We start from the raw sequence: 16,508 nt of genomic DNA on the forward strand, positions 1-16,508 counted from the left end.
ATCGGGCCCTGGTGGCAGATCGGGCCCTGGTGGCAGATCGGGCCCTGGTGGCAGATCGGGCCCTGGTGGCAGATCGGGCCCTGGGAGAGCCAATCTGGTCAATACAGTGGCCGAAAGGGGGCGTTGACGACTAGCTGAGCCAACTTTGTGTACCACGCCCCGCGGGGCCAGTCCAGAGAGACAAGGATCGCTGGAATCCCTGCTGCCTTGATCGCCCCAATGACCCTCAGAAGTAACGGAGGACGAATCTGCCGCCACAAACGGAAGGTGTATCCGCCCCAATGACCTCTGGGTCCTAGGGCCAGCTATGAGCCCGGGTACTTTGGGGTTTAGCCATAATGCACTCAGGTCCCCATCCAGAGTCCCCAAGCAATGACAAATCTGATGGAACACCTCTGGATGAAGTGACTACTCTCCCGAGACGAGACCCTGACGGCTGAGGAATTCTGGCGCCCAGCTTTCCACTCTCAGGATGTGAACCACTAAGAAGACAGTGTGACATCTCGACCCAGTGGAGAATGTGTTCCACTTCACGCATTGCCGCCATGCTGCAGATGGTTCCGTGATAATTGATATACGCCACAGCCGTGACGTTATCTAACTATGTTCGCATGGGGCGACCCACCAGGGGGTGATGGAACCGGCTCAGGGACAACCGAATTGACCGGATCTCCAAGCCATTGATTGAAAGGGGCGACTCCCGATGTGACCAGTGCCCCTGGGCCGTGTGATCGGAGACAAGCGGCAAAGACGGAGGAAAGAGAATGGATTCCTGTCTAAACCTATAGTGAGGAAAAGGGTGACAAAGTGCCCGAGTCTCCTCTTGGAGGGCTATGAACTTGTCTAGAGGGAAAATTACCAACCATCGGGAGGTGTGTAGGGTCATTCCTAAAAGGGATACCTGCTTAGCCTGGACCGTGAAAGATTTGTTTAAGTCTATCAGCCCAGATGGGAAAAAAGTGTCCAAAGGGATACGTACGCCTACGCACAGGCTTGGAAAGACTGCCCCATGATCAGGAGCAATGGACATGACAACCGCCATGACCCTTGTGGACATCCTGGGATCAGTGGTGAGGCCAAAGGGCAAAGCCTTAGGCTATGTGCACACATTGCGGATTTCTGTGAGGATTTTTCCGCTCAATTTTTGAAAAATCTGCAGGTAAAACACACTGCGTTTTCCCTGCGGATTACCAGCAGATTTACTGCTCATTTCCAGAATTTTTGTGCAGATTTCACCTGCGTTTTACAACCTGCGGATTTCTATAAAGGAACAGATGTAAAACGCTGCAGAATTGACATTCTGCAGAAAATACAATGCAGCGTTTCCGAGTGGTATTTTCTGCAGCATGTGCACTACGGATTTTGTTTTCCATAGGTTTACATGGTACTGTAAACCGGATGGAAAACTGCTGCATCCAATCCACTGCGGATCCGCAGGCAAATCCGCAACGTGTGCATATATCCTTAAATTGGAAATGTTCCTCTCGGATGGTGAGACGCAGGAACCTTCGAGAGTCGGAAAGATCGAGATATGAATGTAAGCATCCCGTATGTCGATGAATGCTAGGGAACTCCCTCTTCCACGTTGAAATGATGACAGGGCGGAAAAATATCCCTCGAAGGATCCTGACGAACTTGTTGCGTAGCTTCAGGTCCAGGATGGGTCATACCGCTCCGTCCTTCTTTCTTCAGAGATGAACTGTGCTGTAGGCCTGGGGGAAACTCTGTCTTGTATGCAGAAGACACCAGGAGACTGGCTCATTCGTTATGAAAGACGGAGAGCCAGAAAGACAGGAATACATGTCAGCCTTCGAAAGGACCAGAAACGTTCCTGCTGATGAAAAAGATGCCTAGACATTTGCTAGGGAGGAAATTTTGTTTTCTCCTGTAGTGTCATAGATAAGCTAATACGGCTTCTCGCTGAATTAAGCACCTGGTCTGGTAGGGCAGAGACGTCAAGGACTTTTTGGACTCAGCATCCGTTCGCCATCCCTGAGCCACAGTGTCCGTCGGATGGTGATGGCAGTTGCAGCTGTAAGCACAGCATAGAGCAGAGTGTAGGGACGCATACAAGAGATATTCCCTGGCCAAGGAAATCTGATTGGAGAGTTCTGCTGCTTCTAGAGGAAGGTCAGTGTCCTATATGGTCCTGCTCAGGGTATTGGTGCAAGATACCATAGCAATAGATACCCACACCGCAACAAAAAAAAGGGGGGAGTGCTGAGCCCGAAGCCACAAAAAAAAAAATGAACGTCCCAGGCTCTCTATCTGCTGGTCAGTGAGGGTTTTAATTGAGGAACCATCTGGTAAGGACCGAATGGATTTTGAGGCCAAGCGGTGACAGGCGGATCAACCGGAGGGGATTCTTCCCATTTCTTCTGCAATCAGGGGAAAGGGTATCTTCCCTCTATAAGCTTCTGACTTGTGAAGCGTATGTCCGGTCGCTCTCTGTGCCGGCGAACTATATCGTAGCCTTCCATCTACCCACTCTGAGTCAGAAGAGGGGAGAAGGACCGTCTGTCTCCCTGCCATCTCCGCTGTTCATCAGGGCCGATGGAAAGGAGATTGCATGGACACGGTAAATGCCTCTGGACATCCAAGGGGGCTAACTGGCTGAGGATAAGTAAGGGCTGTTGGTCTGGCGCTGGGAAAAAGGGCGGTATGAGTCTGGATGCAGAGGTGGGTAATAGGAGGCGAGACTCTACGTTCCCATGAGTTGCTGGTGTGAAGGGGAAGATACCCTGAAAGGATCTGTCGACCTGGAATAATATGGTATGCCTATAACAAAAAACGATGCCGGAAGGGGTATATGGAGACAACACTCCGCATCCCCGTCTGTTGTAGGTTTGGGGAGAGCGGAGCCCTTAAGGGATCCGTCGCCTTTCTGAAATCTGAGGTGGAGGAATCCTCTGAGACAAGCTGGCGAAGGCCCCGGCCGATAGACTGTCGATTTTTGATCTGTGGCGTCATGACTGCAACAGCGACGAAGCCCGCTCAGGGGGGGCTGGGTACACTTGGTTCGGTAGCGGAGGAGGACTCCTGAGTTCATTCGGGATCACCGTCCCTGCACAGAAGGGTACTATGTCCCCGCAGCAACAGAGTCTGGCAGGTAGTACATGAAGTGGAATACACCGTATGTACCCGTTACCCCATTTTAGATTCGGGAGAGCTATAATGCACCACAGTATGTTGCCATCCTATACTGCCAATATCCTCCAATAGGGAGCCCAAAGGAACAGCAGGGAAAGGCCAATATGGGCTGCTGTGTCTGCTGCAGGGTCAGGACTCCTACCCAGGTCCTATTGCCCGAGAGTGCTGCCGCTTCGCTGTGCCTCTTTAAGATCGCCACTGGCATTTCATTGGCACCAGCTGAGGAGAGCCGGCCGGATGGATAAAGATGGCAACAGGGAGCTGTGGCGTGCAGAAGTCTCGCAGTGAGTGAGAAGTGCTAGTTCGGGGGCAGGGCTATGGGTGCAGCATCATCCGGTGGGCGGAACCTCGGGATTGCTCCGTGTATAGGCCCGAGCCAAGGCCTAAATTTCTGTGGCCGGCAGGAGCGTTACCTGGGGGAGGGGGACGCCACGGAGGAGAGTGCACTGCAGCCAGACACAATCAGAGGAGCTCTGAGAAAGAATAACGCAGGCATTTGCGAGTCATGTTTGCGCTGGGGGCTGCGCGCCACGTGTAGGGCCCAGACACCCTGTGCACATAAATCTGCCCAGACACCGATGCTGCCCCACAAAAGGCCCATTTTTCAGTCCCACATATGACAGGCACTCGTACTGAGAATCTGTTGCAGGGGCCCACCGCCTACCTGGACTCTCTTACCAGTGGTGCACGTCCCGGTATGGCGCCGCTGCGGATGACTGGGCTTCAGCGTTGCTGCAATATGGACGGTGCTAGGAACCCTCCATCCACCATCCTGTTGTCCGCGAGGTGGAGAGGGACCGTCCGCCTCCTTCCATCACCGCTGTTCGTCAGTGGTGATGCAATGGGGGCCGCATGGACGCCATAAGTGCCTCTGGACATCCTAGGGGTTGACTCCCTAAGGATGGAGCAGGGCTGTTGGTCCGGCTTATATAAGCCTGGCTCAGAAGGGGGTACATGGAGGCGACACTCCATGTTCTCGTCCGTTGTTGGTGTGGGGAGATCGGAACTCTGAAGGGAACCGTCACCCCTAGAGAAGCTCAGGCATACCTTTTAACAGTGCAGGAGGGGGTACGTGGAGGCAACACTCCACGTTCCCGCCTATTGTTGGTTTGGGGAGATCGGAACCCTGAAGGGAACTGTCGCCCCCAAAGAAGCTTCGGCATACCTTTTAACGGTGCAGGAGGGGGTACGTGGAGGCGACACTCCACGTTCCCGCCTGTTGTTGGTTTGGGGAGATCGGAACCCTGAAGGGATCTGTCGGTCTCTGTAATCCATTATAACGAATAAAAAATAAAAAGTAAAAACAGAAATTGTGGTCTGAAGACCAGACCCATAAGTCTCCTACAGACACTAAGCATGAACTAGTTCGGCTGGATCCAGTGGTAGGTGTATACTGCAGAGGAAGAGGAGTTAATTTTTTTAATATTCACTTAGTGTCAGCCTCCCAGTGGCATCAGCATACACCCATGGTCCTGTGTCCGCCAATGAGGCAAAGGAGAAATTGTAATTTTTTTTAATGAAATGCTGCTTTAGCGCCAAATTTTCCATTATCACAGGGGTAAAATTAGAAAATAGACCCCACAAATTGTCCTGGGTACATTGATATATGACATATGTGGTTGGAAACTACTGTTTGGGCAAACAGCAGGACTCGGAAGGTAGGAGCGCCGTTTGATTTTTGTAGTGCAATCGTGGCAGGAATAGATTGTGGAAGTGATGTTACATTTGCAGAGCCCTCAAAACAGCAGAAACCAGACTAGTGACTACAAGTCAGTATACTCGTTACTCGGGTTTTCCAGAGCACGCTCGGGTGATCTCTGAGTATTTGTTAGTGTTCGGAGATTTAGTTTTCATCGTGGCAGCTGGATGATTTACAGCTATTAGCCAGCCTGAATACATGTGGGGTTTGCCTGGTTGCTAGGGAATCCCCACATGTAATCAAGCAGGCTAATAGGTGTAAATCATTCAGCTGAGGTGATGAAAACTTAATCTCCGAGCAGTCACAAATACTCGGAGACCACCCGAGCGAGCTCTGGAAAACCCGAGCAACGAGTACACTCGCTCATCACTAGTGACTACATTTTGGAAACTACACCCTCTTGATCCCAGTGGTACTTTGTCAAGGTGAAAATATATATATCTTATATACCTTTGTACTTTTATATATCATATACTGTGAAACAATAAGTTTTCCCCTGCTAATGCAAATGTAATTGTATTTAAAGATGGCCGCCAGTGTTCAGTTTCGTTTCAGGTTAGTGACCGAAGGGTTAAGCCATTTCCTCAGAAACGAAACTTAAGGAATGTGAAGAAAAGGAGGAATCCACCAGAAGACGTCAGAACAAATCAGAAAGACTGAATGCTAGCTTAAACCCCGCCTAATGCACGCCTTCCCCTAACACTCAATATAGTATTGTGTATTTTTAGAATAAAGCCAGTTGCTGTGACCGTTACACACATGTGTGTGGATTCACGAGCATGCACTGAGATTGAACCAGCTACCTGTCTGACTCATTCTTACCCGGTACCACATGCTTATAGTTTAATTTGGAATGACTGGTGAATGAGGATTTATATTGTCGTTTACGACCCCGACAATTTGGCAGCCCAACGGGGGGCGTGGCCAGCGATCCGAGACCCCCTGGACCCATGCCTGGATGTCTGTGGATGATACCCGTAGTGGCTGACCTCGAGGACTGATCACCCTCCGTACACGGTAAGTGGCGATCATGTACATTGTATATGTCACACTTGCTAGTGTCTCAGCCGTTATTGGTTTGTCTGTGGTCTCTTTGGGTCCGGGAGGTGACCGATCGAGTGGTGAGATCGAATGCGATCCTGTGCCACGCTCTGAACCAGCAACTGAGAGACGTCGCATCCTGTGCGACCTCTGTACACCACACCTCCTCCACCGGTCATTGTACTCCATTCAACCATCCTACCCGTGACTATTGTCTAGTAGTGAAGTGGACTGAAAGATTGAGCTAGTTGTAGATTGTGGGGCGGCTTAGAGAAGGGATAGGAGACGCAGCCTCTGTGATATTGTACCAGCTAGGTAATTAAGACGTCCCGAGCAGGGACCACCTGTATTTCTGTGGAGGGCTCTCACTAGGAGACCGCCTCCCGACTGTTTAGAATATCGTGGCAGGATAGTCTGTTAATCACTGGTGTTCAGGTTAGGGACAGAAAATATTGAGCGCGAGGCTCTAATTTTTCTAATACGTTGAGCGAGATTTCGTATTGTAGAATACCAGTGTTGAAATCGCTGCCAGCGATCCTGAGCTATAGCAGGGCGTAGTATTCTGTGAGTCATGCTGCGTATCTTAAAGCAAAAGAAGTCTGTGCCCCACAAGTTAGATGAGGATGCCGTGGAAGTCAAGACAATAGTCACGGGAGGGCAAGAGACAGTCAAGAAGCTTATCTGCGAGTTGCGCGAGGCTTAAAGAACAAAGGATGAAAAATAGGTTGATGGAGAGGAAGGATCAGAGAATACAGAACCCGTATTTGGTTATAAAATGCCTTTGAACTGTGATCTTACAGATTGTAAAATGGCCGCCGTGCCACTGATGATGAAAATGCAGTCTCAGCCAGCGCCCTGAAATGGCGGCGGAAAGAGATCTCCAGAAGTGTAGGTGTGTCCTGTTTGTGTTGTGCAGAATCCAACCTGGGTGGAGACCTGCCGCGTGTGTGTGTACGGACCGTCCTTGGGGCTCCGCCCAGACCACGGAGGATTATAGGAAAGTTTTGTAGAAATTAAGTCTGAAAACTGCTGTAATTTGTGACTTTGTAGAGGATACGGAGCTTTGTATCAGTGCTGTGTACTAGATGGGAGGGGCGGAGCAGACCGCTGCGAGATTTGTCAGTTCTTCTCTTTTCTCCTTATCTGCGCTACGTGCTGGAGTAAGGGGGGCATACATCTGGGCTTTTGTATTCTCCCTTGTGCGCTGTGGAATGCAGTGATTTTTCTTATCACCGTGTTACTAGATGGGAGGGGCTGAGTGAGCCCCTGCGCGACCTGCTTGCAATTTTTCCCCTCGGTGCTGTGGGCTACAGAAAGGGGGGCAATGTATTGCATTCCAAAGTTTTCTCTGTCCTTGGTTTAGTACACACTGAGAGATTTATGTTTAAAGCAATAAGTACTGTATGAAATTGAAAGTGAAATAGACCTGCCTAGTCTTAGATGAAAACTTGTAAGTAATTGAAAGATTGGTAAAAGGCACCAATATATCCTGGACTGCCGAGAAGTTCTATGGGCGTCTTATGGTAGTATTTAAAGATCTGGGATTCCCATTGTAATAAAAAGCCCATTCATACCTTTTTGTAGTAGACCCGATATTGAGATTTCCACTCCGGATGATATATTGAAAATAGTAAAGAGTTTTTTTTTTTCAAAAGAATTTAGCCCAGCAGGAAAGATAAGGATTAAGTCACTAGCTGTAATAATTCTTGCTCGCTCACTGGCCCCCATCGCTGCAGCTGCGAGATCAGTGTTCCTTATCTCCATGTAACAGATTCCAGTTTTTGCCCCCTCCTATCGTACATGCAAGTCCAGCTTCACACTCCAATACGCCTTTAACCCTGTATAGGAATCTAACTCCCTCCCCAGCCCCATGTCAATTTTCAGACCAAGAGCTTGTTTTAATCGGTGTAAATGCCAGACCTCCCAGCCCGGAAAGGCCTCTACATCTCCTCTTCCCGTGAAACCTTCACACTTACAAGGCCAGACTTTCTAGGAATCTGAAGTTTGGTTTCCCTGTCATTCACGCTACTATATCACACCTCAGGAATCCCAGGTTCTTTTCTCAGTAGGGTATGGGGACATAATTACCCACCAGGCAGGAGCCATAGTGAACCCAGCTAACTCTACCCTGTCACATAGAGGTTGTTTGGCCCAACAGATAGCTAGAAAAAGGAAGCCCAGCCATAGCCCAAGAGTGTCAGGCCTACCTTGCCGCTTATGGCCCCTTGCATCCAGGAGACGCTATGTCCACTCAAAGAGGGAATTTGCCCTGTGATATAGTGTTACACATTGCAGGCCCCGTATATGATTGCAAGACACCCGAGCACTGCCGTACAGTATTGCAGACAGAGCTCACCTGCAGGACATGCTACAGGTGTGCTGACTCAGCTTCATGGAGACAAACAGAGACCTGTTGCTTATTATAGTGGCTGCTTGGATACGGTGGCAAGAGGGAAGTCCCTTATGTGTTTGGGCTGTGTTGTCTGTCCAGCTGTTGCTACACAAATCTTCAGAGATTGTTTTGGATTATCCACTGATGGTCCACACCCCACACGATGTATATAGTATCCTTAATCAAGTACAACCTAGCCACATGTCCATGGCTAGACAGCTGCGATTTCAGTGTGCTATTCTCATGCCTACTAATGTGACTTTGAAAAGGTGCGCTGTCCTGAACCCCGCTACTCTTCTCCTAGTTCCTATGGATCCAAAGGGGGGAGGAGTAGGTGACATGAAGGTGACATGAAAAAGGACACTCTTTTTCTTTCTAGAATGGATCCAGAGGAACAAGATTAGGTTTCCAAACCACATGATTGTCTAGAATTGATGTCTCAGGAAACGGCTGGTCTCTAGTGTGCCTATTCTAATGCTGATTTTGAGCTTTTTGTAGATGGATCCCGTCACCAAGATGACCAAGGACGCTTCTGTACCAGATATGCTGTGGTCTCAGAACATGAGGTAATCAAGGCAGAGTCAATGCCAGCTTATATGTCTGCACAAGAAGCAGAGCAAACTAGTAGAAGGTAAGACTGTAAATATCTACACTGATTCCAGGTATGCTTTTGGCATTGCACACGATTATGGGCCTATCTGGAGAGCCAGGGCTTTCCTGACAGCAAATGGCCACCCCATTAAACATGCTGAGGCAGTCCAGCAACTTATGAATGCATTACAGTTTCCCACCCAAGCAGGCATCATAAAGGTAAAGGCACATACCAAAGGCACTGATGGACGGACAAAAGGGTAACGCACTGGCAGACCAGGCTGCCAAGAAAGCAGCAAGCACTCCTGTGGCTTCTAGAGTACATCACCTAGACACCCCACCATCTCCACTTGTGTTGAAAGACATCTTAGCCCGGTTACAAGAACAGGCAAGTAAGGAGGAGAAAAATAGGTGGCAAAAGATAGGGGCTTGCTCTGATACCGTTACCGGACTATGGGGGAGGGGTGAAAAGGTCTGCCTACCACAGGTACTGTACCCAATGATAGCACAGGTTCTGCACGGGAATGTGCACCACTCGAAGACGGCCATGTGTGACACCCTACAGAGACAATGGATTGCCCCCGGGTTTTCCACCTGCGCAGAAAGGCAGGTACAGAGCTGCATGATATGTGCCACACATAATCAGGGTAGGACAGTGAAAACCCCATCCAAACACACTCCCCGGCCCTTTAACCAATTCCAGAGACTGCAGATTGATTAAATTCAGTTACTCAGGGTAGGGACGTATGAGTATGTGTTGGTCTGCATTGATTTATTTTCAGGTTGGCCAGAAGCCTACCCAGTTGCCAAAGCTACGGCTAAGACAACGGTGAAGAAACTGATGGCTGAGATCATATGCAGGTATGGAGTTCCTGAAGTCATTGAAAGCGATCAGGGTTCCCATTTTACTGGAGAGATCATGTCAGAGGTAATGGCAGCACTGGGGGTAAGTCAAGCATTGCATACTCCATCCGCAGAACAGTGGAAAAGTGGAGAGACTAAATGGAATTTTTAAGCTTAAAATCCAGAAGGCAATGACAGAGACTGGTAAACCATGGACAGAATGTCTCCCTCTAGCTTTGTTTTCAGTAGGATATACCCCAAACAGGAAGATAGGACTGTCACCGTATGAGATTCTGTTTGGCAGGAGCCCCAATCTTGAATGTTTCTTTCCACAACAGTTGCAGCTCAAGTACCAGGACTTGACTAGCTATGTGCAGGCCTTAGGCTACGTTCACATTTGCGTTGTGCGCCGCAGCGTCGGCGCCGCAGCGCACAACGCAAACAAAAATGCAGCAAAACGCATGCACAACGCTGCGTTTTGCGCCGCATGCGTCGTTTTTTTCATTGAATTTGGACGCAGCAAAAATGCAACTTGCTGCGTCCTCTGCGCCCCGACGCGGGCGCCGCAGCGACGCATGCGGCGCAAAACGCAAGTGCGCCGCATGTCCATGCGCCCCCATGTTAAATATAGGGGCGCATGACGCATGCGGCGCCGCTGCGGCGCCCGACGCTGCGGCGCTGGCCGCAAATGTGAACGTAGCCTAACATGGACACCTTGCCAAAGTGCATTTAACTGTCTTCAGTTCTCTTCCAGACCCAGACAAGGTTCCTGGACACCATCCCTTTGTGCCAGGAGACCTGGTGTATGTGAAAAAGTTTGTGTGCAGAGATTGTCTCCAGACGAGATTTGAAGGACTTCACACGGTGATCCTGGACACCCCCACCGTAGTAAAACTTGAAGGAAAGAGCACCTGGATCCACGCCTCACACTGTAAAAGAGACCGAACCTGTGTTTAGTCACAGTAGTGACTGAAGGGAAATGTTGCTGTTGTTTTTGATCCTGGAACTGAGGGCCATCCTCGCCCCTACCTTCTCGGCCCCTAATGTAAATGAAAATACTAAGGTCCCACTATTCTCTGGATAAACCTGACAGCCCCAGCGAATATCTGGCGATTTGATTTCTGTGATGTAGTCAAGTGCCCCGAGACTGAACGGGTGGTAGAGGGAATCATCCAGTTTTATATATATGTTACCAGAAATGACAACAATAACTGTTATTATTAGACAGATGCTGCCTGGAATACGGGAGATGATTGGGGATATAAATCTAGTGAAGCCATGTTCCCAAGGATGGGACGGGTAGCAGTCTTTGTGAGAGAATGCATCTAACAGCCCTTCTGCAACCACTTAGGGGCTGTAAATGGGGTAGAAGCTGTCACCCCCTCCTCCTAAATCTTGAAAGCCCCCAATCTGCTGACCTGCAGACATTTGTACTGGGAAGGCATTATAATTATGTATTTAGTAGTGGATACCATGGGAATTTAGGCCATATACAGCTCCGGGATATTAGCTTCAGACCAACCATGACCCCTGTTACCAGTACAGCTAAAACAGGCCCAGGTGAGCGTTTGCAAAATGTAGTTAATGAAGTGATACCCATTCCAGGTCTCAGTTGGCAAGAGGTTTTCTCCATAGAAACACAAACAGCCCCAAAGAAAAACCTATGGTTAGAATGGGTGAGATACAATGTAAGAGTCCAGAATATCTCTGTAGGATGTATTGCTTGTGCTGCTGGGAATACACACCTATACACACATGCATTGCTTTTCCCTGATGACAACACCACTGCCTGTGTCATGAATTTGTTGAAAGGTTTGAAGTCCACTGATTGCCCAGATTATGTCCTACTAATTCATGAGAAACCCAAACTAAAGGTTCCAGGAGAAAGTAACCGTATTAGCTGACAATTACACCTGCTATAATTCCCACGACACCACAGGTATACCAGTAGGGATCTTCAAGACAAGTTTCTGCAAAGAGAACAGTTCTCTAGATACTGATTTGCTAATTAAACATACACAATATATGTACACCAAAGATAGCTGATGAACCTACCAGAAAGAGGAGAAGTCTCGATCAGCTCCACATGAGTTATGAAGAAGATCCACTAGTATATATATTGATGCCATTGGAGTGCCAAGGGGGGTGCCTGACCAGTTTAAAGCCCAGAACCAGATTTATGCCGGCATTGCTTCTATAATCCCACAGGTGCAGATTAATAAAAATGTTGAATGGATCAAATATATATATATTACAGTGAACAAAGATTTGTCAATTATAGCTGTGATGCCTTCCAGGGTATAGTTGAGGATTTGGGCCCTAACACTTGTATGACCCGTGCTGCAACCCGACCTAAGAGAATTATACTGAATCCTGTCCAGACAAGATCACATGCAGTGATATAAGAAGCTGACACAGGATTGTGGTTGGTGGATAGTGGGGACATTAACTTTTGGGAGTAGGCTGACAGTAATCCTTTTGGGAAGGAGCTGTAGACCAGCATGTCATGTCGCCCCCACCACCAGAGAACCAACCACATCAGGTAGGGTAAGACAGATACAGGAATATTATCCCTGGAGGCCCTCTGACTAGCTAGCTATGCAAAAACAATTGGCTGACCCTGAGAACCAACCTTTCTCATTTTACAAACAAATAATGACAATATGATAGATGTATAAGTACACCTGGGCAGGCCTAGGTAGTTAGTGAAAGCAATCTCGACTGGCACCTTCCTCAATCAAGAAGTAGACCCACCAGAGTACGATGGTACTGATCCAGGGGAGATCCCTAAGTATGTCCCCCTCAAGAGAGTAGACAGAAACCCCCATTCTCAGATGATGCTAAGAGATTTAGTTTAGGGACAGTGGGAGAACTCCATGTGAGGTTAGTGAAGTTCAGCTGCCTGAAGGCCTCTCGCTAGGGGTGAGTTTCTGAGGTGTCTGGATGAAGAAATCCACCTCCCCTTTCCCATCACATGGACAGTCTCGAAGGATCCTTCTTTAAGGGAAAAACTTAGTGTTTAGGGGGGATTGTCAAGGTGAAAATATATATATCTTATATACCTTTGTACTTTTATATATCATATACTGTGAAACAATAAGTTTTCCCCTGCTAATGCAAATGTAATTGTATTTAAAGATGGCCGCCAGTGTTCAGTTTCGTTTCAGGTTAGTGACCGAAGGGTTAAGCCATTTCCTCAGAAACGAAACTTAAGGAATGTGAAGAAAAGGAGGAATCCACCAGAAGACGTCAGAACAAATCAGAAAGACTGAATGCTAGCTTAAACCCCGCCTAATGCACGCCTTCCCCTAACACTCAATATAGTATTGTGTATTTTTAGAATAAAGCCAGTTGCTGTGACCGTTACACACATGTGTGTGGATTCACGAGCATGCACTGAGATTGAACCAGCTACCTGTCTGACTCATTCTTACCCGGTACCACATGCTTATAGTTTAATTTGGAATGACTGGTGAATGAGGATTTATATTGTCGTTTACGACCCCGACACTTCACCGATTTTGTTTTGTTTTACACATGTTTATTTCCTCTGTGTGTATTGGAACAACACAGAAAAACAGAGGAAAAAAAAGGCAAAAGGACATAATTTCACACAAAACCCCCCAAATCACAATTCATTTTCCAGAAAACCACCACCAGGAAATCAATGTGCAGAGCGGGGACTCTGCTTCTGCCTCACAGTGAACATTTTTTTCACTGACAATCCTGAAGATTTTTAGATTTTTCAACAATTTTACTTACATACAACGGCTTTTGGGTTTTTTCCCCCCACTTTTTGCAGTTTAGTTATGGTGTTTACTGTAGGGATTAATAATAATAATAATAATAATGTAACAGCATTATAGACTGTCGTTCGAATGTGATGATAGCAATTGTGTTTTTTTGGTTTTACATAAAATTGCGTATTTGTTGGTGGAACATTTTTTCAAGTTGTTTTTGTTCTATTATTTTTTATTAGAATTTCTTTCTTTTTTTTTTTTTTTTAACACTTCTCCTTTAGGGAACATGAACTTTCATTTTTCTGATACCTAGTGTGTGTAATGCCCTGCAATATTTATGCATTCCAGGTTATTAGACCATCAGTCTAACACTGACAAGAAGCTTGTTTGATTTTTCTCATGGCAGACCCAATTCACCGGGGCCTATTTTACCTACATCTGCATCCTGCACTCCGAAGCATCAGCATGGTCAGTCTCCACTAGGAACCGGTAAGCTCAGATGACAGATGTAATGGTTCTCTGCACCTACCGTGCTCGTGCTTTGAACGTGACAGCCCCTTCAATTGACAAATGCCGAAATGTGCTTTATAGTTGCTTGCCAAAAGAAGGGGATGGCGCTCCAAAAAATTGGCAGGATTAGTGCAGAGAACAGAGGTGTCTGTCAGCTAAGCTTGGTTGCTCAGACACCCGGTCAATCATTTTAAGGGAGCTTCACTTCTATTAGGAGTAGAGTGGCGTGCACTTCTCACTCTGTCTGGATCCTGTGCACGGATTTGAGGGCAATAAAACATAACAGACAGGAAGAAGTATCGGCATGTCAACAAAAGATTACATGAAACACAAAAAGATTTACTCATAGAAGCAGAATGTGCAATGAAAGTACACTGCTTAAAAAAATAAAGGGAACACTTAAATGACAGAATCTAACTCCAAGTAAATAAAACTTCTGTGAAATCAAACTGTCCACTTAGGAAGCAACACTGATTGGCAATCAATTTCACATGCTGTTGTGCAAATGGAATAGACAACAGATAGAAATTATTGGCAATTATCAAGACACACTCAAAAAAGGAGTGGTTCTGCAGGTGGGGACCACAGACCACATCTCAGTACCAATGCTTTCTGGCTGATGTTTTGGTCACTTTTGAATGTTGGTTGTGCTTTCACACTCGTGGTAGCATGAGGCGGACTCTACAACCCACGCAATTGGCTCAGGTAGTGCAGCTCATCCAGGATGGCACATCAACGAGAGCTGTGGCAAGAAGGTTTGCTGTGCCTCAGCGTGGTGTCCAGAGGCTGGAGGTGCCACCAGGAGACAGGCCAGTACACTAGGAGACGTGGAGGGGGCCGTAGTAGGGCAACAACCCAGCAGCAGGACCGCTACCTGCGCCTTTGTGCAAGGAGGAACAGGAGGCGCACTGCCAGAGCCCTGCAAAATGACCCCCAGCAGGCCACAAATGTGCATGTGTCTGCACAAACGTTTAGAAACCAACTCAATGAGGATGGTCTGAGGGCCCGACGTCCACAGATGGGAGTTGTGCTCACAGCCCAACACCATGCAGGATGCTTGGCATTTGCCACAGAACACCAGGATTGTTAAATTCGCCACTGGCGCCCTGTGCTCTTCACAGATGAAAGCAGGTTCACACTGAGCACATGTGACAGACGTGACAGAGTCTGGAGACGCCGTGGAGAGCGATGTGCTGCCTGCAACATCCTTCAGCATGACCGGTTTAGCAGTGGGTCAGTAATGGTGCAGGGTGGCATTTCTTTGGATGGCCGAACAGCCCTCCAGAGGCAGCCTGACTGCCATTAGGTACTGAGATGAGATCCTCATACCCCTTGTGAGATCATATGCTGGTGCGGTTGGCCCTGAGTTCCTCCTAATGCAGAACAATACCAGACCTCATGTGGCTGGAGTGTGTCAGCAGTTCCTGCAAGATGAAGACATTGAAGCTATGAACTGGCCTGCCCGTTCCCCAGAACTGAATCCAATTGAACACATCTGAGACATCATGTCTCGCTCCATCCACTAATGTTACGTTGCACCACAGACTGTCCAGGAGTTGGCAGATGCTTTAGTCCAGGTCTGGGAGGAGATCCCTTAGGAGATCATCCGCCGCCTCATCAGGAGCATGCCCAGTTGTACAGTAGGGAGGTCATACAGGCATGTGGAGGCCACACACAATACTGAGCATCTTTTCCTTGTCATGAGGCATTTCCACTGAAGTTGGATCAGCATGTAATTTGATTTTCCACTGATTTTGAGTATATTCCAAATCCAGACCTCCATGGGATATTCATTTTGATTTACATTGACAACTGTTATGTTTTATTGTTCTGAACACATTCCACTATGCAATGAATAATAATTTGCAACTGGAATATGTCATTCAGAGATATCTAGGATGCGGTATTTTAGTGTTCCCTTTATTTTTTTGAGCAGTGTATATTAGAAAATCCATTCTTATGCAGAGTTAGGACATATGAAAGGAAGTTAAATATTAGTGAAAAACTACTTTAGCAGAGAATCAGAGAATGAATCTACATGATTGAGATTGTCAGTAAAAACTAGCCTAGTGCTTATTGCATGAAGTCACCAACATACCGTGAATGAATCTAAAAATGATCATAATTTTATCAAGGCACCGCTCAAGTTCTTCGTCTGTAGCTTCTTTGTTCCCAGAGCGCAACTTAGAATCAACATATTTAGCTGTAATAAAAATGAAACAGAAATAAGAATGTGCAGATTGTTGTAAATATGAAGCCTAGTAAATATGGTGCAGGAAGTTCATATGTTATTCATTTATAGTCACACTAGATGGAGGCCCGATGCTATCGCATCAAGAGGGCGGTAATGTCACGATGGGGGCAGGCATGCGGTGCTGTTGTTGCCTAATGGCATCCTGTGATAATCTAATGACTTTTGCATCAGGGGACTCATGTGCTTGACGCCTACGCTTATATGTATTGTTTTTGTCCCAGTGATGCTGTTGCTCTTCAAGATTCTAATTGGCCCTTTGTTGTCTTTGATGTGGTGCCTTTGCTGCTT

General features: G+C 47.3%; 1 protein-coding gene across 1 annotated transcript in view; it reads right to left on the reverse strand.

The window, feature by feature from the left end:
• The window catches only part of CUL4A (cullin 4A), a 97,969-nt gene that overhangs the window by 31,296 nt on the left and 50,165 nt on the right, over positions 1 to 16,508 (reverse strand). The window contains exon 13 of the mRNA XM_077296966.1: positions 16,065 to 16,169. Within this exon, the coding sequence (XP_077153081.1) occupies positions 16,065 to 16,169 (105 nt within the window). The remainder of the gene's footprint in view (positions 1 to 16,064; positions 16,170 to 16,508) is intronic.

The sequence above is a fragment of the Ranitomeya variabilis genome, chromosome 3 (genome assembly GCF_051348905.1).
Source record: "Ranitomeya variabilis isolate aRanVar5 chromosome 3, aRanVar5.hap1, whole genome shotgun sequence".
NCBI classification, from domain to species: domain Eukaryota; kingdom Metazoa; phylum Chordata; class Amphibia; order Anura; family Dendrobatidae; genus Ranitomeya; species Ranitomeya variabilis.